Source organism: Staurois parvus, unplaced genomic scaffold (genome assembly GCF_062004578.1).
Source record: "Staurois parvus isolate SC_StPar_1 unplaced genomic scaffold, SC_StPar_1.0 ptg000362l, whole genome shotgun sequence".
Classification (NCBI taxonomy): Eukaryota; Metazoa; Chordata; class Amphibia; order Anura; family Ranidae; genus Staurois; species Staurois parvus.
This window is the reverse complement of record NW_028318158.1, coordinates 9,302,501-9,327,473: the sequence shown is the minus strand read 5'-3', so window position 1 is coordinate 9,327,473 and position 24,973 is coordinate 9,302,501. Positions and strand designations below refer to the sequence as shown.

Genomic DNA, 24,973 nt, shown 5'->3' with positions numbered 1-24,973 from the left:
GCCAGATAGTGTGCATTGTGTACCCCTGCTGTGATGTGTTGTAACAATACATTGCAATATTTCAGTTTTTTAAACTTTATTAAAAGTTAACAAACAGTTAATTCAACTCAATGAACAACAGCATGTTGCATTGTAATGCATTGTTGTTGTGCTTTGTGTAGTGGATACATGCTGTGTTTTCTTGTGCAACACACCACAATACACCTATATGAATAGGGCACAGAAGGAGCAATTGTTTTGTATGTGTCCTTGCATTGATCAGTGCAGGTTAACACAGCTCAATGGACATGGTGCTATTGTGATTTATTGCTAGACAAAAAAGCAGAAATTTGTATTTCCTAGTTTGGCCACACGCCTCGAAATATTTGCCTTTGTATATTATTATTGTTTAAAGAGGCTGTAAACCCTTACACATACCCAGTGAAGTGACTGGTCTCAGGTGATACACAGAGATAAAGTAAATCTTCCTGCATAAGTTCTACCTGTTTATCTGCAGTCTTCTCTTCTTTGCAGCTGTTCAAAGTGCTGAATTTATAAAGCTTGTCTGAGATTCCAGCAAACATGGAGCGGGGAGCTGAAGTTACATTCTCCAGAGCTCAAGGAGGAGAGTTCTGAAAGCAGACTGTAGGGAAGAGGCACACTCCACTTCACACAGCACACAGGGACAAACCTGAGGCTGTCAATCGCAGGCTGTGTGATGGAGTTCCCTCCTCTGTCATCTTTTGACCGCTCTGTGTTAAGAAAACTTGTGAGAAGTGACTCATGCAGATAGCAGAGGAATGAGACAGCGGACAGAACTGACACTTAATGCTCTGGATTGACACAAGCAATCATTATTGAGTAATGCACTTTGTTCACATTTCATGCCTGAGGTTTAAACCCTCTTGAACTGAGCTCAGGTATGGTCATTTTTACATTAGATCAATAAAAGTATGTATGTGACATACTTGTGGAGTCCCAGTTGAAGCTGGAAATCACTGTAGTAGACACTGATACTCCAGTGATCGCCACTAGGTTCCGGGTCCCGTGATGAGCAGCCACACTGCTGCTTACTTACAGCAGGTTGCTCCTTTAGCAGGGCATTATTCAGAGAACACTGCATTTTCTCAATGAATGCAGAGTGTTCCCTGATTGGACAGGTTGGAGGTGGTGATGTCACTGCCCAGCCTCTCCACCTTGTCTGATCAGAGAACATAACATTCAGAATGTGTTTTGTTGGCCATTGGCTCCTGCTGCTGTCAATCACAGCCAATAAGGAGGGAGTGGAGGTGGGGCTGAGCTGCACTTTCTGTGTCTCTATGGACACACAGAGCCGTCTCAGGAGCGAGCACGCACAAGTTCCCCCAGAACAAGCATCTTGCTATGGAGGCACTTGGCAGGTGAGAGGAGCCTAGAGCACAGGTGGCGGACCCCAGAAGAGGAGGATCAGGGCTGCTCTGTGCTAAACGATTGCACAGAGCAAGTAAGTATAACGTTTGTTATTTTTACAAATCAAAAATGTTATTCTTTACAATCATTTTAAAGTGATTGTAAAGTCTTTTTTTTAAATAACAAACAGGTTTATACTTACCAGCTCTGTGCAATGGTTTTGTACAGAGCAGCCTCTGATCCTCTTTTTCTGGGGTCCCCCCGCCTGCACTCTCAGCTTATCTTCTGTGTGTCCCCCCTTAGCAAACGACTTGCTATGGGGACACACTTGCGGGACCGCTCCCAAGCTGGGCTGTGTGTGTCCGCAGACATACAAAGCTCAGCCCCGCCCCCTCCTCACAGGATTTGATTGGCAAAAGTAGGAGCCAAAGGCTCTTGCTTTGTCCTGTAGATGCAGGGAAAGGAAGGAGAGACCCACTACAGACAGGCACAGAGCGTGATCGATTGAGGACTTGTGTAAGTATGGGGGGTGGGGTAGGTTTGATATAAACATTGGGAAATTGTTACCTTAATGCGGGGAATGTATTAAGGCAAAAAAAATGTCTAGCCTTTACAACCACTTTAATTTAATGGCAATGTGCCCTAAATGTGCCTCAGGCACTGGTAGAACTTCCGGGAAGTTTTTGCTTTTAATGAATGTTCATCCTGTTTACCCAGGTGTTCTGAAGACCTGTTCACACCAGCAACTGTGTCAGCACACAACTACTGGTGTGCGGTGCATGTTGATTGGTACCCAATATGGAAGAATGCCACACGCAGATCAAGGAAAGTGGCACAATTATTATTTGGTTGAGTAACAGAGATAAGGTACTTGACTTAACAGTTCCAAACAATATGGTATCGGTGACACAGTAACACAGACAACACTGGTGCAGAAGTTCTCAGCAATGTTAGGAGCCCATTAGCATGTTTCCAGCACTACAATAATAGAAAAAAACTTTCTGCGCTGCTATAGGTATAGATAGGACTATTAAAAAAAGCTGCAAACACCTATACCTAGACCTAGACACCACTAGCACAAGGAAACAAAAATAAAATGGTGTTGTGCTAATATCAATAGTAATAAGGACACAATATATCGAAGAGTGGGGAGACAGAAAAAAATATAACCTCAAAACAGAGGTGATAAGTATAAAGGCCTGAATCCAGACCTAACTAGGTGCAATATAAACTGTGGCAAAGACAACGTGAGTAATAATCAGAAAGTGTACATAAATAATACATAAAAATGTAAAGGCCTGAACCCAGATCAAACTAAGTGCAATATAGATTGTGATGAAATACAACATGACTATAGTCACCAAGTGAAAATAAATAATGTATTCAACATAATAGAACTAACACGTCCTAAATGAAAGTGCAAAAAAAACACCATGCAAAGAAAACTGTGCCAAAATCAAATGGCAAAAATATGTGCAACACTAATCATACAAGGTGCATAAAGGTATAAATGCATGAAACTTTAAATGCATCGTAAATAATACATACAAATGTAAAGGCCTGAAACCAGAGCAAACTAAGTGCAATATGGATTGTGATGAAAACAACGTGCACAATAATCAACAAGTGAACATAAATGATGTATTCAACATAATAGGACTAACACGTCCTAAATAAAAATGGCACAAAAAGTGCCGTGCAAAGAAACCTGTGACAATCAAAAAATATATGTACAAAAGTAATCATACAAGGTATATGAAACTAAAAATGCACCTTCTAATCAGGATTGATACCAGTGAAAAACGCACAGTGGAAATAAACGTGTGTCAATAAGTACAAAAAAAGAATAACGAAAGCAATGTGACATGTAACAAATAATGAGTGACCTGGGTGAAATGAATGATCAATTCGTCTCCGGCTGAAATGCCTCCTCACCTCCTCACCAAGACCCCAAGGGGCCACACAGCTTTCAGGCCCCACACACCCAGGGCCCTTAATAGATATCCAAGATGATAGAACCAATCACAGGAATATGGCCTTCCTCACCGTATAACCGTAATGATTTCAGTGGTGTTGAAACTGGTAATCCTTTTCACAGGAACATCAGCCCGCTCAGATGCACCCCAGTGGAGAAAGAGAGAGCACTCCCATAGTGTAGTCATTTTAAAGCAAAAACTTTAATGGAGAAATGCCAGATGAACACTTACATCACATCAGTTGAAATCAGGCCTCAAACACATGTATTGATATGGGTTTATACTTCCAGGGTGCACCAATATGGCGGCGACTATCACCACGCTCCACTAACAAACCCACGCGTTACGTCACTGTCCCGTGACTTCCCGTGCAAACCTGGTGGCCAACTACAGCAAACGTCTGACCTCTGTGATTGCCAACAAGGGATTTGCCACCAAGTACTAAGTCATGTTTTGTTAAAGGGATCAAATACTTATTTCCCTCATGAACATGCAAATCAGTGCATAATTTGTTAGACATGCATTTCTTTTGCATTTTTTGTTGCTATTCTGTCTGTCAGTGTTACAATACACCTACCATTCAATTTTTAGACTGATTATTTCTTTGTGAGTGGGCAAACATTCAAAATCAGCAGGAGATCAAATACTTATTTCCTTCACTGTATTCATTATGAATGGGCTGCCAATGCACCAAAGGGTGCCCAAAATCAGACATGACAGCTTTTTGTACTGGCCAGTTCTGGGAGGGCGTCATAGGACGTCCTCCCAGAACGCGCCCTCCCGCGTGCCCCCGGGGGTTTGCACCTGGCTATCACATGATGTGGTAAAAGGCCAATCACAGTGGCCTTTTACCACGTGATCAGCCGTGTCCAATGACACAGCAGATCACCGGTAAATGCAGTTGCAGGTTATCGGCTGCACTTTCCTCACACTGTCATAGCGTGAGGAAAGTACTGCCGATAACCAGCAATTGTCAGAGGAGGGATCGGCACCGATCAGCAGGGCACTGATGATCGGTGCCCTGATGATCGGTGCCCAGCAGTGCCACCCACCAGTGCTGTCCATCTGTGCCCAGCAGTGCCACCCACAAGTGCCCAGCAGTGCCACCCACCTGTGCCCATCAGTACCACCCACCTGTGCCCAGCAGTGCTACCTATCAGTGCCCAGCAGTGCCACCCATAAGTGCTGCCTATCAGTGCCCAACATTGTTGCATATCAATGCCAGCTCATCAGTGCCGCCTATCAGTGCTGCCTATCAGTGCCCATCAGTGCCGCCTATCAGTGCCTACTCATCAGTGCCACCTATTAGTGCCTGTCAGTGCTGCCTATCAGTGCAGCCTCATCAACGCACATCAGTGAAGGAGAAAAATTACCAGTTTGCAAAATTTTGTAATAGAAACAAAGAAAAAAATTATTTTCAAAGTTTTGGCTTTTTTTTGTTTATAGTGAAAAAAATAAAACACCCAGTGGTGATTAAATACCAAAAGAAAGCTCTATTTGTGTGAAAAAAATGATAAAAATTTCATATGGGTACAGTGTTGCATGACCGCGCAATTGTCATTCAAAATGCGACAGCACTGAAAGCTGAAAATTGGCCTGGGCAGGAAGGGGGTATAAGTGCCCGGTAGGCGAGTGGTTAATATACATTGCTTGGGATTTATTTTACCAAGGACCTGTAGCAGAATACATTTTGGCTGAAATTTATGAAGACATTTATTTATTTTTATTGGATATGTTTTATAACAGAAAATATTGTTTTCTTTTTCAAAACTTTTGGTCTGTTTTCAATGATTATAATAAAAAACCCAGTGGTGATCAAATACCACCAAAAATAAGCTTTTTGTGTGAACAATAATGATATAAATTTTATTTGCATACAGTGTTACTCTACATTTAGAGATAAAGTTGGGTGGCACAGTGGCTTAGTGGTTAGCATGTCTGCCTTCCAGTAAATGGGTCATGGGTTCAATTCCCAACTAATAGTATCTCCTGTATGGAGTTTGCATGTTCTCCCTGTGCTTGTGTGGATGTGCTCCAGTTTCCTCCCACACTCCAAAGACATGCTGGTAGGTTAATTGGCTCCTGTCTAAATTGCCCCTAGTATGTATATGTATGAATGTAAGTTAGGGACTTAGATTGTATGCCCCTTGAGGATTAGGGACTGATGTGAATGTACAATATATATACAGTGGGGCAAAAAAGTATTTAGTCAGCCACCAATTGTGCAAGTTCTCCCACTTAAAAAGATGAGAGAGGCCTGTAATTGGCATCATAGGTAGACCTTAACTATGAGAGACAAAATGAGAAAAAAAATCCAGACGATCACATTGGCTGATTTGGAAAGAATTTATTTGCAAATTATGGTGGAAAATAAGTATTTGGTCAATATCAAAAGTTCATCTCAATACTTTGTTATATATCCTTTGTTGGCAATGACAGAGGTCAAACGTTTCCTGTAAGTCTTCACAAGGTTGGCACACACTGTTGCTGGTATGTTGGCCCATTCCTCCATGCAGATCTCCTCTAGAACAGTGATGTTTTGGGGCTGTCGCTGGGCAACACGGACTTTCAACTCCCTCCAAAGGTTTTCCATGGGGTTGAGATCTGGAGACTGGCTAGGCCACTCCAGTACCTTGAAATGCTTCTTACGAAGCCACTCCTTCGTTGCCCGGGCGGTATGTTTGGGATCATTGTCATGTTGGAAGACCCAGCCACGTTTCATCTTCAATGCCCTTGCTGATGAAAGGAGGTTTGCACTCAAAATCTCACGATACATGGCCCCATTCATTCTGTCCTGTACATGGATCAGTCGTCCTGGTCCCTTTGCGGAGAAACAGCCCCAAAGCATGATATTGCCACCCCCATGCTTCACAGTAGGTATGGTGTTCTTTTGATGCAACTCAGCATTCTCTCTCCTCCAAACATGACGAGTTATGTTTCTACCAAACAGTTCTATTTTGGTTTCATCTGACCATATGACATTCTCCCAATCCTCTTCTGGATCATCCAAATGCTCTCTAGCAAACTTCAGACGGGCCCGGACATGTACTGGCTTAAGCAGGGGGACACGTCTGGCACTGCAAGATCTGAGTCCCTGGCGGCGTAGTGTGTTACTGATGGTAGCCTTTGTTACGTTGGTCCCAGCTCTCTGCAGGTCATTCACTAGGTCCCCCCAGTGTGGTCCTGGGATTTTTGCTCACCGTTCTTGTGATCATTTTGACCCCACAGGGTGAGATCTTGCGTGGAGCCCCAGATCGAGGGAGATTATCAGTGGTCTTGTATGTCTTCAATTTTCTAATTATTGCTCCCACAGTTGATTTGTTCACACCAAGCTGCTTGCCTATTGCAGATTCAGTCTTCCCAGCCTGGTGCAGGTCTACAATTTTTGTTTCTTGTGTCCTTTGACAGCTCTTTGGTCTTCACCATAGTGGAGTTTGGAGTGTGACTGTTTGAGGTTGTGGACAGGTGTCTTTTATACTGATAACAAGTTCAAACAGGTGCCATTGATACAGGTAATGAGTGCAGGACAGAGGAGCCTCTTAAAGAAGAAGGTACAGGTCTGAGGGAGCCAGAAATCTTGCTTGTTTGTAGGTGACCAAATACTTATTTTCCACCATAATTTGCAAATAAATTCTTTCCAAATCAGCCAATGTGATTGTCTGGATTTTTTTTCTCATTTTGTCTCTCATAGTTGAGGTCTACCTATGATGCCAATTACAGGCCTCTCTCATCTTTTTAAGTGTGAGAACTTGCACAATTGGTGACTGACTAAATACTTTTTTGCCCCACTGTATATGTGTAAAGCGCTGTGTAAATTGAGCTATATAAGTACCTGAAATAAATAAGTTGATCCAGGGAATATCTGATTGCCTCTCGGGGGATCAGGAAGGAATTTTTTTCCCTGCATGAGCAAATTGGATTATGCTTTGCTGGGTTTTTTTGCCTTCGTCTGGATCAACTGTGGGTGTAGGATTATAACTTTTTTTTTTTTTAATGGTTGAACTGGATGGACTTTTGTCTTTTTTTAGCCAGACTAGCTGTGTAACTATGTATTGTGCAATTGCCAGTTAAAGTAGCACAGTTGTGAATAGCCAAAAAATTGGTCACTTAATTAGGCAGACCATATCGCCCTGAGCATAATATTTCAGTTGAAGGCATGCCAGGGCTGGACGGGAAGGGGTTAAAGGTATAATTCACCATTACCAAAAATCTGCATGTGCAGATAAGGGACGTCTGTAGATAAAAACAAGCTGTGCAGCTTTGACTAAAGCAGAATACTGCCCTTGCTATAGGTGTAGGCCATTTGTGTTCCTTAAGAAGCCTGACTGGAATACTTCTAGGACGTTGCTAAGATGTGCCCAGCACTTACTGTACATGTTCACCATCACCAGAGTGAGCTTTTTCTCTGATTCAAACCCCCTCACATGCTCTTTCCTTCCCCTGATGCAGTAGTTCTGAGTTTGGCGTTGGAGAGTGCACTCTTGTGAAGGTAATCGCTAACATTAGTAATAAAATGAAATAAAATGGTGTAGCGCTCTATCTATAGTAACCAATTCAATACCGGGCAATTTTATACCTTCCTGCCCAGGCCAGTTTTCACGTTTCAGCGCTCTCACACTTTGAATGACAATTGTGCGGTCATACAACATTGTACCCAAACTAAAATTTTATCATTTTCTTCTCACAACTAGAGCTTTCTTTTGGTGGTATTTAATCACTGCTGGGGTTTTTATTTTTTGCTAAATTAACAAAAAAAGACCAAAAATCTTGAACAAAAAAAAGTTTTTCTTTGTTTCTGTTATAAAAGTTTGCAAATAAATAATTGTTCTTCATAAATTTAGGCCGAGATGTATTCTGCTACATGTCTTTGGTGAAAATAACCCAAATTAGGATGTATTTTTTAGTATGTAGGAAAGTTATAGAGTTCATAAACTATGGGATAGATCTGAATATTGATCAATCCTGAAGTACTGACAGCCAATCTAATTTCTTGAGGTCCAAGAATGTCAGAACAGTACAGATATCCCCCAAATGACCCCTTTTTGTAAAGTAGACAGTCCGACGTACTTCATAAAAGGCATGGCGAGTTTTTTGAAGTTGTATTTTTTTTCATAATTTTTCGGAAAATGAAAAAATGGAAAAAATTTGTTTCACTATTTTTTTTTACATACTGTCACCAGTGCAGTACAGCGTCATCATATAACTGGCATGGTGGTGATCAGGGACACTGATTGGTGACAGTATGAAAAAAAAAAATTATATATATATATATAGTTTGTTTTTTTTTTAATTAAATTTTTTTTCTTTTCATTAAGATTTTTTTTTCATATTTCACTATGACCAAAGAAGTACAATGTTACCATAGTAACATTGTACTACTTTGGGGAAGTGATCAGTATTTTGGTTTTTTTTTACACAATTTGCTTGTAGCAAAGAATTACTTTGCTATAAGCAAGCATTTACCTGAATGACATCGATTCATTCAGGGTTTTTTTTTTTTGTGCTTAGCTGTGATTTGGCCACAGCTAATCACATGACATGTGCATGTGATTAGCTGTGACCATTCACAGCTACACACTAGTATACAATGGATGGCATGAATGAAGCCATCCATTGTATACAACTGTCATGTGACCTGCTGTGATTGGTCACAGCAGGTCACATGGTACTTGCAACGGGGCCGATACTCAGATCTGTCATCGGCCGTGTCCGAGGTACACGGCCGGTGACAGATCGCGCCGCTCCGCCGCTCTGCAGGAGCGCAATCTGCGCATGTGCATTAGGACGTCATATGGCCTCCACCCGGAACGCTGATGACATTTGCCGCCCGCCATTCGGCCATAGGGCAGGCGGCAAATGGTTAAATATTTCAACAAATATGCATGTATAGATCAAATAAGTGTAAATAAATTACATAACAAAAAATGTGATCTGATCCTCCAGGGAGCTTTTAATTATCATGTATTCATTTGAAGAGCACGGGACTATTACATAATATTCATTTGAATCGCTAACATTAGGCTTCTCTTAGCAACATCCTTAGCAACGCCCTAGAAGTTTTCCTGTCAGGCTTCACGAGGTATGTATATGGCCTCCACCTATAGCAAAGGTATTATTCCACTTTGGTCAAAGCATTCAAAGTTTGTTTTATCTACAGACACCCCTTATCTGCATAAGCAGTTTTTTGGTGAAGGTGAACTAGCCCTTTAAAATGTTTATTTTAGGCTCTCATAAAATGTAAAACAATGAGGCTGAGGAGGGGACAATTTTTTCCTCAACTACAAAAGATAACCTTATGCAGGCCATAGACGGGTCGTTTATCAGCCAATTTTTCGTCCCCACAAAAAATCGGCCAATATTCACGGCGTTAGTGGGGCCAGCCTGTCGCACGTTTTTCGCAGATCTTCTTGTTTATTTTTATCAGTCATGCTGGAAAATCCACAAAAAAACGGCCGTTGTTCGTGTACATTGGTGGCAGCATCGGCAACGGGGCCGACCGATTTTTCGTTTATCGACTGACAATTTGGCCGATAAACGGCCCGTCTATGGCCTGCAGTAGGCTAGGTACACACCTATGCAGTTTGCGTTTGATCCGTTTTTGCAGTGCGTTTTGCACTTAAGTTTTTTACGCATTTTGCAGGTTTTTTTCTTGTTAGGCAGATTTAAATCACAAAACGCATCAAAGATGCAGTAAAAATGCACGACATGCTTTTCTGCTGCGTTTCCATCGAAGTCTATAGAGCCAAAAACGCAACATTTTGCTTTCAAGTCCCTGACCCATTCCAAAAAACGCACTGGGTGAAAAGGCGCAGATGTGAGCGTGTCCCATAGGAGATCATGCTAAATGGACTGTAGTGCGTTTCTGGAAAACGCTTACGTGTGATCCTAGGGTGAGGAACCATTGAAGCCCAGCGCACCACCATCGTGCCAAAAATCTCAAGATTTTCAAGCTTCTGAAAAATGAAAACTCCGTAACACACGGATCCCCGCAAACGTCAGGGCTGTTCCTGGACACCAGGCCCAGTGAGGACAGAGGAGTGCGGCCAGGGGGTGTCCACAGCAACCAGGGACACAGAGGTTCGGCCTGTGTGTCCCCGGCAACCAGGGCCAGTTGTCACTCCTTCATTGGCTGTGCCTGTAGCAGGAGGCGGGGGCGGGCCCGTCAGTGGCGACAGCTCGGGGGGGCGGGTCCGTCACTGGCGACAGCTGGAGGGGGGCGAGGAAGCGCCGCGCGCTCCACGCCCGGCATTCCTGCGCATGAGCTCCGGCGTGAGGTGACTGGCTGGCTGGCGGAGGTGACGTGCGCGCCCCCGTGTCTGGGAGCCGGAAGTCGGGACGTGGCCGGGGCAGGATGGCGGTGGTGAGCGGAGTAGAAAGGCTGGAGGTCTCCATAGACGGGCTGACACTGAGCCCCGACCAGGAGGAAGAGCCGCCACAGGGGGCGGAGGAAGAAGGGGAGCCGGCGGTGGAGGAGGAGGACGAGGCCGGACAGCTCAGCATGGAGCAGCGCTGGGGCTTCAGCCTGGAGGAGCTATACTCACTGGCACTGAAATTCTTCAAAGGTGAGAGGCACCTGAGGAGGGGAGGGGCCCCTGAGGACCCAGTACTGCCGGCTGTATGTGGGGCCCCATCTTAAATGAATGGAAAGTGAGGCCTCTCTGCTGCCAAAAGGTCCTCATCTAATTATACATATTAGTGGACAGTACTATGGGGCCCCATGTCATGTGACTGTCCTAGAGGGCCCCTGAACTGTTTTGCATTATAGGGCCCCATGTCACCTGAGTGTAATATTAGACCCCTGTACTACTTAGGACTGGATGGATCACCATATCATCTCAATGTACTATGGGGCCCCTGTATTTTTACACTGTGGCTCCTCGAGTCATGTGACTGGGACCCTGTACTACTGTACATCAGTATATAGCATTGCAGTATGGGTCCCTATATCATTTGAATGTACTGAGGGGCCCCTGTACTACTTTGCAGTATGGGTCTCCATATCACGTGACTGTACTGTGGGGCCCCTGTACTACTTTGCAGTATGGGTCCCCATATCATCTGAATGTACTGAGGGGCCCCTGTACTACTTTGAAGTATGGGTCCCCATATCACGTGACTACTGTGGGGCCCCTGTACTACTTTGCAGTATGGGTCCCCATGTCACATGACTGTACTGTGGGGCCCCTGTACTATTTTGTACTGTGGGTGTCCATATTATGTGACTGTACTGTGGGGCCCCTGTACTATTTCCTACTGTAGGTGCCCACATCATCTGAATGTACTATGTGTTTCCTGTATTGCTTTATATGCTGGGTCCCCGGATCACATGACCCTGTGCTACTTTGCACTTTGGGTTCCCATAAATCATTGCAGTATTGTCCCCTATGTCATCTGAATGTACTATGGGGCCCCTGTACTGCTTTGCTTGATATCATGACTTCTGTAGGGCCCCTGTATGTACACTATGGGTCCCCATATCATATGAATGTACTGTGGGGCCCCTGTATTGCTTAGCACTCTGAGTCCCTATATACCATTGCACAATGAGCCTACATATCAGTGACTGTTCTGTGGGATTTCTGTATTGCCATCTTGTGGCCTTTGTATAGCTGTCTATAATATGTGGCCCCATCTCATCTAACTACAGGATGGGCCCCCGGTACTGTGATATGTACTAAGTTTCCATACTGGTTTTAGGACCCGTGTTCTGCAGTCTGTATTAAGGATGCCCATATTATCCAACTTCATCCTGCTGTTGTCATCGTGGGGCTCCTATACTGGTGGCTTTGTTATGGGGCCCCTGTATTGAAGTATTTACTATGGGTCCCCATATGATGACTGTATTGTGGGGCTCCAGTACTGCCTGTATGACTATAGGTATTCATATCTCATACTGAGGGCCCTATGTCATGAGACAGTTGACACCACTGCCCTCTTTATGGGTCCCCTGCATTGTGGGGCCACATATCTTCTGTCTCTGCTATGCTGACTGCACAGTGGGATGTCTGCTTCATGGGGTTGCTGTACTGGTGCCAGTACTCTGGGGCCCTATACCTATCGATTTCATACTGTGGGATCCCTTTGCAGCCTGCTGCCTGTGCCATGGGTCCTGCTGCTACTCTTTCATGGGGCCTCTTGCCTGGCACACTGTACAATGAGATCCCTTTACTTGTGTCGGAGCTTGCTGGTATTTTTGCCCTGGGCCCCCCAGTACTAATACTTGTTTCATGTAGCCTCATGCCTTTTTGGTTACCTTACCCCATCCCAATGGTACCCAGAAACGTAATTACCACTCCCCCCTACTGCATGGTCCCATTGTAAATATAGTTTCTCTCTGTGTCCCGTTGACAATGGTGTTTGCTGTGTATAAGGACTGTGTTGTATTGATCTATATTATCATAGTAACTCCATGAAATGAACACTTGGTTATGGATAGAGGAATTAGAGCAGGATGTGTTTAGAATTCCACATGCTCATCCTTCTCTTATCTGCCTGCTGTGGGAGAACAGAGACATTCAGTGATATCCTGCTGTACCCATCCGACTGGATAGCATACCGTGTATACCCATTTGTAAGAAGTGTATTTAAAGCTGACAACTGCCGCTCACTGGATATTTTCTCTTTTTCGGACCATTCTCTGTAAACCCTACAGATGGCTGTTTGTGAAAATCACAATAGATCAGCAGTTTTTTAAATACTCAGACCAGCCCGTCTGGCATCAACAACCATGCCAAGTTCAAAGCCATCTAAATCCCTTTCTTCCCCATTCTGATGTTCGGTTTGAACCTCAGCAAGTCATCTTCACCACATCTACATACCTATATGCATTGAGTTGCTGCCATGTGATTGGCTGATTAGCAGTTTGCGTTACCAAGCAGTTGAACAGGTGTACCTAATAAAGTGGCCGGTGAATGTACATCCATACAGTGTGGTGATGTCACACTTATTCATTGGGCTTTCTTCCTCATTCCAGCACACCTTGTCCAACTCATCTGTGTCGGTGACATTTTCAACAATACTTAGTGTCATTACCATTACTATGAAAGTAGCTTTTATGTGATATATATAAATGCACACTTATATACACACATTTATTCCTGTGTCCCATTGGTTGGGATACTCACCTTTTACTTCCTGTCCTATAGACAAAACAGAACGTCAGAGAAAATCTCTCAAAAGTGAAGGAGTTCCTTTTTGTCACTGTCTTGTCAACTGCCTCTGTTGTAAGACTTCCCCTCTTCTTGTTCCGGTGCAAATTTAAAATTTTGGATTTCCTGTTACTTTAACCGTAGTGACCATAATTACCAGGACCCACTAGAAAGGGTGATACAGATGGCAGACTAAAATGGATCTGAATATTTTAATACTTAACGTTCATATTGTTTTCCAGTTTGGTTTTATGAAAACCGTCTCACTTACATATTGATTTTATAGAAGTTTCCTTTTATAATCATATATAATCATAATGGCTAAATGGTTAGCACTTCTGCCTGGCAGTACTAGGGTCGTTGGTTCAAATCCCAACCATGGCACCACCTGCCTGGAGTTTGCATGTTCTCCCTGTGCCTGCGTGGGTTTCCTCCGGGTACTCCGGTTTCCTCCCACAGTCCAAAAACATGCTGGTAGGCTAATTGGATCCTGTCTAAATTGGCCCATGTATATATGAATGTAAGTTAGGGACCTTAGATTGTACACTCCTTGAGGGTTAGGGACTGATGATAATGTACAATATATATGTAAAGCGCTGCGTAAACTGACGGCGCTATATAAGTACCTGAAATAAATAATAAATAATCATTGCATTTGTAGAGCAGACTTTACTTTGTAACAAGTACCTTAAAGAAGAGTTCCAGGTATGGATATTTTGTACATAGTTACATTGGTCCAGCTTAGATCAATGTAACTCTGTATATGCCATATCTGGCTGTTCCCCCTGGAAGCTGGAAATCACTGAAGTAGATACCACTTCAATGGTGTGATCTCAACTAGCTTTTGGGTCCTATTTTGAGTGGCTGACATGCTGTCTTGTGAACACAGGAGGTTGTCCGCTCAGCAGGGGCACCATCCAAAGAATGCTTTTCATTTTCTGAATGCATACAAAAGCATTCTGACTAATCAAGGTAGAGAGGCAGGGTGGTGTCATCACTTCTAATGATTGGTAAACTACAATATAATACATTTTTTGTTTTTGAGTTTAGTTGCGCTTGAGCCTAGGTTCACACTAGAGCGTGGTGCAGCAAACTCACGATCTGTTCACGTTTCCCGAAGCACGTTCAAATCGTACTGCAGTTGCGGTTGGCAGGGGGTGTCAGTGTCAAGTTCATGACACCCAAAATGCAGGTTGTAAATGCAGTGTGTTTGCCTGCAGCAGATCACATGATAAAAATGTACAATGCAAACTGGTTGCAGTGTGTTTCCAAAAGTAGTGCATGCACTACATTTGGTGCAATGCAGTACAATTTGAGCCCATTCAAAATGAATGGGCTCAAATCGCACTGCACTGGATCACATGTGAATCAAACAGGAATGTACTGCGCGTTCCTATGCATTTCATAGTGTGAACTGAGGCTTAAGGCCTTATTTGCATGGGTAGCCAGGGGGTGGTGAAAATAGGTGATTGAGCAGCGGCTGTTTTTGCAACACTCCTCACGTTTCAAGAATTTTTCTGGGGTAAACATGTTGAGAGGCTGCTATCTCTGATCGCTGGAGAAAAAAATAAATCTAAATACCCTTTTTATCCATTTTTTGCTGGTGAGGTCCTTCTTTAGGTATCTACAGTGCTGCCTGCATGATGTGGACACTTTTGTTGGCTATCCAGAAGAGGAATTGCATCATTGTTAGTGGTTGGTAGGAGACCAGGACAGCGAGGGTTAATCTTTACATCTGGTGAGGGATGATATACTCATACTTAGATGAGTATGTCTATTTTCAGCAGGCAAGACAAAAAAAGTAGCCTCACATAATGGGTGGGAAGATCGGATGGGAAATTGTTTGTTTTTGCCTAGAGTTGGGCTTTAGGGTTATGTTGGAAGTCTGCATCGCAGCTGAGAAGATCAGTACAGGAGTGTGGAAATGTTTGATAAAACGTCTTGTCCAGGGACTAAATCGGAGCCCCAATCTACTTGTCCCTCATGACAATCTACTTGTCCTGATAAAAAAAAAAACTCAGTTATCAAAATCAATAAATCGGAGGTGATTTTAGGAATGGGACTTTTAAAAACAAAAGGGTTTCTATGGCGACTTAAATGTTTGTTTTTAACATTGCATGGTTTATCTCCCCTCCCTGCCTGTCTCCAGCACCGCACCTGGGGGATAGCAGGGAAGGGAAAGACCTTGCAGTGTAATGAGCACTGATTGGGGTGTTCTTCAGGAACGGGTGGGTCAGGGCTTATCCTTTATCCCTTTTGCTGCCAGAGCCGTTTTTGCGTTTTTTGCACACATTTAAAAAATCATTTTAGGCTTGAAGATTACATAAAACCCCAAACATTATACATTTTCTGAAATCAGAGACCCTAGAGAATAAAAGCAGGGTAGTTCTAATTTTTTATGTTTCATATTACCGTAAAGGTCTAGGAAAAGCAAAATTATAGTAAAAAATACACAAAATTAATTTTAGGACACAAGAAAGCAATACATTATCCTATTTTTTGGTAAAATATAAAAGATGAGGTTCCACCGAGTAAATAGATATCCAACACGTCAAACCTTAAATTTGCGTGTGCTCGCTAAATAACGACAAACTTCAGTACCCTATATTTTTTTTATAGGCTACCCTTTTAAAGCCCCTTATAGGTCATCAGTTTAGCTTTACGGAGGAGGTCTGGTGCTAGAATTATTGCTCTCATTCTGATGTGCGCAGCGATATGTAAAGTGTCACATCAGTCTTTTTGACTACGCGGTTTCCGTGTGGTTCCCTCACCTGCGAGTAAGATACGGGATGAGATACCGTGCGTCTTGCAAGAGAAATGTGATGCGGATGATTGCGGGTGCCGAAACAGGTCCAATTCCTGCACCTGCAACCAACCCGCAACTGCGGTTTAGACCCTTTTCACATGGGCATCATCCAATCAGTCACATTTTTTTCAAAGGAAAAACAACTCAGTTTGCATCAGTTTTAAGTTCAGTTTACTTCAGTTTTCACTTTTGTTTATATCAGTTCAGTTTACATCAGTCCACATCCATTTTTGCATATGTTTTTACTTCGTTGTTTCAGACCAATCAGAGGTGAAAAAAGTATAAGCAAAAAATTTTCTTGCCTCAAAACGGATATAAACGGAACTGATGTCAGCAGATAACATCCATTTACATCCATTCTATTCCATTTCAATGGATCTGGATGTACCCTTGTACATTTAAAAAACATACTGTAATTGACACAGATGTAAACGGATGTTTTTCTTCTGTCAACGGATGGATGAAAAACGAACAAATGGTCTGCCCATGTGAAAGGGGCCTTAGTGTGAACAAGGGCTCACTGTGGTTTTTTTTTTATTTTTTACAATTTTATTTTTAATATTTTGTACAATTGGGGGGGTGCTTTTTTGAAATATCAGAGGTCTAAATAGACCTTTTGATGTCTCTGTTTGAGACCGAGAAAGGGACAAAAGAATTAGAGCTCAGTCCATTTTTCTGCAATGCACATGAATGGAGATCTCTACATAGAAAGTCCTATTCATTTATAAACTGACACATAGTAAACACAGTTTACTATGTGTCAGTGAACACAGAAGTGATCAGTAGGGATCTCTGTCTGTGTTCATTAAGGAAAGGAAGGGGACTGGTAAACACATGTTTACTAGTCCCCCCACTCTCCATCCTGACAGCGATCTCCCTCTGGAGAATCAGCTGCAGCCCTGGGAGGGGGGATGGAAAGCAGGCTGACAGCACTGCAGGGAGGGGTGCCAGAGGATCAGTGAGGGGGGACACTGCGGCGGTGGGGGTCGGAACGGTGGCGGGGGGCAGGTTTTTAAAAGTGTTTTTTCCATTTCTCTGCTGCTTCCCTACAACATATAAAGCTGGTGGGAGGGAAGCAGGTCCAAAGATGCATGGAGGGATCGGTGGGCAGGATCGTGGGGAAGGGTAGAGAATCGGTGCCACTGGGTTTAGTTAGGTGGGGAAGAGGGAAAAGAAAGGAGCACAGGTGAATTGTGAGGTGACAGTGGTGGGGGGGAGAGAAATCCAAGAATCTAAGAAAATTTGCGGAGCAGGGGATTAGGGGTGTGGGGGGGGGGGCAGTGCTAGATTTTAGGTGAATACCTCTGATCTGTGGATTATCATCCTCTGATCAGAGCTGTTATTTTGTTCAGAGGTGTCTGCTGAACAGTTTTGGTATAAGCTCATGACTTTACAGCAGAGGAGGAATACAGGTCTGTATGGCGTACAGGTCTGGCCAGCTGGAAACAGTAGGGTCGTACGGACATAGCAGGGAAAGGATTAAAGTATAACTAAATACAAAACATTTTTTTTTTTTTGGTGGCGTGGAATTAGAATACCTGTCAGTTTCTATTGCTGTTTGTGTCCCCGTTAGGGAGATTTCCCCCTCTCCATTTGTCCTGTTTATTATCATTGAAAGTGAAAGAAAATCCCACATTTTGGGTTATCCCCACAAAAGTAATAGAGGGGAATTCTTCCAATAGGGACACTCGTTCTGGTAAGCTGGGTTTCCCCAAGAAATTCCCTAAATGGCAGGGATTCCCTCTGACTTCCTGTTTGGCTATGGGACAGGAAGTGAAGGTAAATCTCCCCAATCGGATAAAGATGGCAAAAATAAATCTTACAGAGGTTATAACCCTCTCTTACTCTATCCAAATGGAAAAAAAGGTTTTGCCTATATTTCTGTTTTAAGGCACCTTAAGAGGACTCTGTCTCTGAGAACAATGTGGGTGGGGGCTGTCGATGTTTTTAAAACCGTCTTCAACATAAGTGTGTTGATTTTCCTTGCACCTAATTGGGCTCAATCCTCATTGGCTGAGACTCTGCAGAGAGAGCCATTGGCTCCCGCTGCTGTCAATCACAGCCAGTATAGATGCTGCAAGGGGTGGGACTGAGCCATGGTCTGTGTGTCCCATAGACATAGGCACTTAGCAAGGGGAAGGGGCCAGAAGTGCCAGTGGGGGACCCGAGAAGGAGGATCAGGGCTGCTCTGTGCAAAACAATTGCACAGGACAGGTAAGTTTTTTTTTTTTTTTTTTTTTTTTCTTTCTAGTTGGAACCTCTAAAATCTTTAAGTATGTCATTGATTATACCTCACATTTGTCTTTTTCTAAGACGTGTGACTTTTAAATTGTTGTTTTTGGTAAAAAAACGGAAACTGCAAAGACCCACCAGCCTCTAGAGGACCTGAATGGCCTAAGTGAAGAAGAGATGATTAATCTCATTGAGGGGAATACTTGATTCTGGCCTTCTCGACCTTCTGCCCCTCTTGGGCCTGGCAAATAAATCCACACTATTCCCTAGCTTTGGCACGAATAGACACCTCCAACTGTTTCTTGAATCCGTCACGGTGGAGATACGTGCTATCGACTGGGAATCAATTGAACCGGCTCCCGACAATTTGACGTTGGGAGAACGGCTAGCCCTGAGCGAACTGAGAATGTTATCTGGATGTATTTTCAAACCTAGTGACAAAGGGGGCGATGTGGTCCTCTGGCAGGAAAAAGATTATGTAGATGAAATCTACAGACAAATTCTTGATGTAGACTGCTATGAAAAATGCAGCCACAATCCCTTCCCGAGGCTAGTTGATTAAATTAACTATCGGATGGATAAGGCATACGAGGTGGGACTGGTCACTAAAGAAGAATATCAATATCTTTATGTGGATGAATATAATATCCCTACTTTTTACGTTACTCCATAGTACATAAAAATATCAACAAGCCACTGGGAAGACCCATTATTCTAAGGGGATTCCTTCCCCGGAAACAAATGGCAAATATGTTGACCAGCGCATTTAACAGCTTGTTAGGGAACTCTCCTCTTGTGTCCTTTGACTCTACAGATATCCTATGTATTCTTACTGAACTCTCAGTCCCAAAGGACTGTATATTGGCTGGTATAGACATTGAATCTTTGTACTCCTCCATCCCACATGCGGTTACCCAATGGCTTCATATACGCGACCCATTGGCAGGTCCCCATAAATATAGATAATATGGTGCAGCGCTACCCCAAATAATACCGTAATCCCACACTAGCTTATCCCAAAATAGCAGATGTACTAAATATAAATAAAATGCACAAAATGGTTAAAATCATCCAAAATAGCTCATATCAAACTTATATGTGACTATTAATTGCCCCAGTGTAATTCAGTGAATAAATAAACCAATCACTCACCGATCATAAAGTGAACTGATCCACTAAGGGATCCATACTGGGACGAGAAAGTGAATAAATACTATAAAAATAAATGCCAGTGAAAGAAATAATAAAGTCCTACTAGGACTGCAATATTATGAATAATATTAATAAATAATAAAAATTGTGAATCCCTAAATGTGGGATCAATTATCACACTGATAATAATGGTGACCACAGAGGCTATAAATTCGCCAAATAAAAGTGAAAAATTTGTGAAAAAATCTCCGTGAATCCCTAAATGTGGGATTAAATATCACAACAGTGACAAATGCAGCTATTAGAAGACAAAATATAATGAACAAATAAACATTATTAAAGTGATAGCACAAAAAAATTTAAATAAAAAAACTCTTTTAAAGTGTCACATAAAATTAGTTCAAAGGTGCGTAAAACACCAAATAATCCAACGACTTCAGAAAGTGCATGTGATAAAGTGAATATGCATGACAACCAATAGGAAATAATCCATAAACGGCTGAATTGCCCCCTAACCACCTTGAAGTGACCCAAAAGGGCCAAAATGCCTGTTAGAAAACAAGAGTATATAAGAGAATAATATCTGTCTGCAGCAGTGATATCCCCTTTACACGTTAATGGAAGAAGCTTTTTTTGTTTTGTTTTTTAGTTTTGTTGTCTATCAGATAATATGCCCATGTGGGAAAATCTATATAGGCAAGACAAGAAGGGAATTTAGGAAACGGATGGGTGAACATCTGACAAGTAATGATAAATCACCAGTAGCCATACATTTTAGAAATGAACATGGTGGATCCACCCAGGGACTCAAATGTCTGGTGATGTATAAATTAGAACTATCAGAGAGGATATGAGATAGAGATAAAATACTCCTCCAGAAGGAGGCCATGTAGATCTTTCTGAAGGAGTCGATGACCCCTAAAGGACTCAATAGTGAACTGTCTTTATAATGTTTCCTATGAGCCAGTCTGGCTCTGCTAGATCCCTCTTATTGCACTTTGGAATTTACAGTGATGTGTTGGGCTGTTCTATATGATCCAACTATTTGCTTACTGTACCCTATGCTTTACAATACTGGGTGGTTTGTTGGTCTATATGTTCAGGTATCATCCAGAATACAGTTCATATATATATATATATATATATATATATGCTTCCGTTCCCTATCTTCTCATCCTCCTGTCAAATAGAAATGAGAGGTTATATGGCTATTGGGGCCTTTTTTTCAGAAATGATACAACTGTGTATATAGCTATTGGGTCAGGTTGCTGCAGACGGTGCAGGCAGTTTTCTTTTTCCTCCCCTTTTTTATGGTATTGTTGTGTGGATTTATATGGTTCCCTTTCCTCCCCTCCCCGATCCATTTTTTTTTCCCACCTTCCCTTTATGTGTGAATGATAGTTGTTAGATGAAAGGAGAGATCTCTTTAACTGATTTGAGAGTGGATACCTCTGATGATATATAATCACTGACAACCTGTGTAGCCAATTGCTCTGAAGAAGTCCCAGAAGTTGGTGGGACGAAACGCGTCAACATGGTCACTTGCCCCCTCCCTCCATCCCCCGCACGCCACCTCCACACCGCATGGTGTCTTCACAGGACTGTACCAGCACAGATATGGCATCCCGTCCATGATACTAGCAGAGCCTCCACAGGACATGACCACTATATTGGGACAACAAGCCACGGGTTGATGCACAGGACCTTGGTGGTCCCATCATACAGTGAGTACTGGCGACCCGATGTTTCTATCTAGGTCATACTAGCTGTGTGCAGGCTTGCACAGGCTGGTCTAGTTACACACACAACGAGGTTGCTGTGGCAGATACTCACATTATATCTTTGACCTATTCCTGTTGATTGTATGACCACCCGTGTCCTTATGTCTACATACTGATTGGACTCCATCTTGGAGGTTTACCTCTGCTGAGCACTGTGATCTGTTTTTGCCTGGTCATCAGCCTGTTTTCATCATTGCAGGCTGTCTGAGGAATATCTGATACATGGACTTTTAGTAGATACTTTCTGTTGAACATCATTGTCAACACACTTTTTTTTTTTTTCCCTTTTTTTTCCTCTTTTTTTTTTTTTTTCTCTTTTTCCTTTGGATTGGCCATACCAGGTTTATATATAATTTTCTAGTGCACTAGTGACCTGATTGTTTAGGCTGGACTTTAGAGGCTATAGCCCTCCATATTTGTTATTCTCTTTCAGGTCTGCATTGGTTATCATATTCTCTATGTATTTAGGCTGGCCCATTGACTGCAGTATACTGTTATCCATAGGAACTATATATTGCTCTGTCGTTTAGTGTGTTGGTGGATGGGACTTTTCATCTAGTGGGGTTTGGGGGGTAGGGGGCTATAGTGGGTGAGTGCTACACCTCAGCTCCCTTCTTTCTCTTTTTGGGAGGTGGATTTGGGAAGGTCATTGTGGGAGGAGAACTGGGGTTCCTTGGGAGACATTCTTGTGGGGGGAGTTTTGTTGCCTTGGTTTGGTTGGTTGGGGGGACTGTTTAGGGGAGGTTGTGGTGTTGGGTGAGGTGGGTTGGGTCCATTTGGGAGGTGCAGGGGCTGTGCACACACGGGACACTCTTTGGTACCATCGGCGAGTGTCTACTATGGGAGGTCTCCCCCATATTAGGGGTGGGGGGTTTACGACTGGGGGTGACTACCTGGTCCCCGATCCAATGTTTTTATTCTGTACATTTTTTTCATTAACCTCCCTAGCGGTAATCCTGAGTGTGGCTCAGGGTTACTTTTCAGTACCAAAAGTGGTAACCCCGAGCCAGACTCAGGAATACCCAGTGTGTGTGTGTAGTGTAACATACCTTGTCCCTGCGATCCCCCAATGTCCTCCGGCCGATGCCAGCATCTGTCTTCCGGGTTCCCTTCCCTGCGAGCGCCTTGACGCAGGGGGGCAGAACCAGCGGGAGATTCAAAAAAGTTAAAACGTGACATACAATACAGTGTTATCTGTTAGGATTACATTACTGTATCAAACCATTTCACCTCAGTTTTGTCCCGAGTGCTTTGTCCTGTGCCCTGGCTGCACTTTTATCTTTCTTTCTGCCTGGAAACTTGACAACGTCCATGGCATCCAAAAAGCGTCCCTTTTTATAGCTAGAAAACAGCTATAGTGAATTAGAATCACTTGCAGAATTGAGCGATAGTGATTTGTGGGGAAATTCTTCATCAGACACTGAAATTTCCATGCAAAACAATGTACCGCTTTGACATTCAAAACATTGACATAATCAGACCCCCAGGGAGGTTAATACATACGCTTTTGTGGTTAGCCTTTAAGGTGTGCAGCCTATTTTCTTTTTTCTTTGTTTTGTTTGTTGTCATTGATTATACCTGCTGTGTTTTGTGATACTGTTATATAGGTCCAATATGCCTCCATCTGCATTTCTGCAATAATTGTATTATAGTTAACCTTTCTGCTGTGACCTATCGATAGTGACAGTCGAATTTATCTCCCACATGTTAGCACATGCCCTTGTGATAGTGTGCCCACAGTTCCAACAGGACAGATTTTCATTTACAGGATATGACTTCTCACTGTCCTTTTTGTTTTGTTCTTCTTTTTTTTTTTTTTTTACAGAGATCATAAAATAGGCTTTAAAGTGTTACTAAACCCAGGAGTCTGCTCTCCCACAGTACACACAACATGGACGTGCATTGTTTTAGTAAATATAAGCCGCTAAATACCTTTTCTCATCAGCAGTTAGAGCAGTCTTGTAACTTTTATCAGTGTCCAGCCCAGCACATGTTACAACTTGTAGGAGGAGTTTTCATTCTACTCTAGGAAGATGCAGGACCCCTAATCTCTGTCTGGACAGTGCTGATTGACCCTGTGCTGATCACATGCACTCTCTCTAGGGAAAAAATAAAAAACCCTCTCTAGCCATACACACAAAACTGGGAATGTGCAGAGTGACTCCACACGCTGTGTTTTATCAGGAGATAAGAAGGGGAGGATAGGAGAAGTCAGGATCAAATGGTGTTTTTACACATTAGAGTATTATCCCCTTAGGTTCCACAATGATAACAATCATTCTTTACTGCATATACAGACTGATTTTACTGTTGTGGGTTTAGTAACACTTTAAAGGTTAAGTGGCCTTTTGGCCTGAAATAATAAATGCGCATTTTTTGAATTTATTATTTTTTGCTGCAGGAGCCTGTAAAGCATTGTACCTGCGATCAGCAAGAATACGGGATCAGTACGGAATGTAAGGGCAATCAGATATACTGGCAGGAAGATTCAATGAACCACCACAGCGCTCCAAAGCACCGTGGTAGTTAATGGAAAACAACAAGCCGCTAAGGCTGTCCGGGACTTGTAGTTCATTCATTCACTCACAGAACACTGTGAATAAATGACACGGTCATGTGGGCGGAGCTCCATCCTGCCACACTGTTTTTAAACACTGACCGCTGGTACGGGGAACTTCTCCCCGTAGTTTTGTCAGGGAAGGGGGGCATCGGGCGGCGGCTGCAGCATTGGGAACATGTTACATATTCCATCCTAAAACCAGGTGGAACATTTTAACATGTTCCTAAAAGTGAACTTATTTAAAGTAGGCCATCCAGTCAGCTTACTTAAACTTTAAATCCTTCCCCATTTTGGGTGGACGTCCTCCCCAGAACACAATGTGGCACGATCTGTCACCCACCTGTGTCCACCGGACACCGCCTATGACAGATCAGTGTACTGACCCGCTGCCATATGGTCGATGTGACCAGTCACAGCAGATCACATGACAGTTTAAAGAAGAAAAAAAAAAAAATAGATGGCGTTCATTCTTTGTGTACTATTGTGTTGATCTCTGTGATTTGTGATTAATCACAATGATCACATGTTACAGACAAGGCCAGTCACAGCCTATTTGTGTCATGTGATTGGCCGTATATCATTGGATTGACATCACCTCCAGGCAAACACACAACTTCGTCCGGGAGAGCTTTTCCTCTCAGGTCTGGATATATGTATACTTTTATGTGGATGTGTAATTATAACCAACCTCCAATTTATAGTGGAAGAGTTATGTGTATTTTTTCAGGCTTCTCAGTAGTCTTTTGTTTGTCTACCCTGAAGCAGCCAGGATGATAAATGGTCAGGTCTTAGCTCTGTATGTATCGGCACTCGGCTCACATCTTATTAACCTAGATGTGCTACAGCCAAGGCCAGTGTGTGTAAATGGAGACTGATTCCAAAAGGGAGACGGCTGCTGGCTGGTTGCCCTGTTTCACTATCCAGAGGCAATTCATCTTGAAGATTCTGCT

At 42.9% G+C, this 24,973-nt stretch overlaps 1 protein-coding gene across 1 annotated transcript in view; it reads left to right on the top strand.

Moving 5' to 3' along the window:
• Window positions 1-10,614: 10,614 nt before the first annotated feature.
• Window positions 10,615-24,973, top strand: part of ACBD3 (acyl-CoA binding domain containing 3) — a 47,474-nt gene continuing 33,115 nt past the window's right edge. Inside the window, exon 1 of the mRNA XM_089685094.1 lies at window positions 10,615-10,906. Within this exon, the coding sequence (XP_089541220.1) occupies window positions 10,696-10,906 (211 nt within the window). The 5' untranslated portion in view covers window positions 10,615-10,695. The remainder of the gene's footprint in view (window positions 10,907-24,973) is intronic.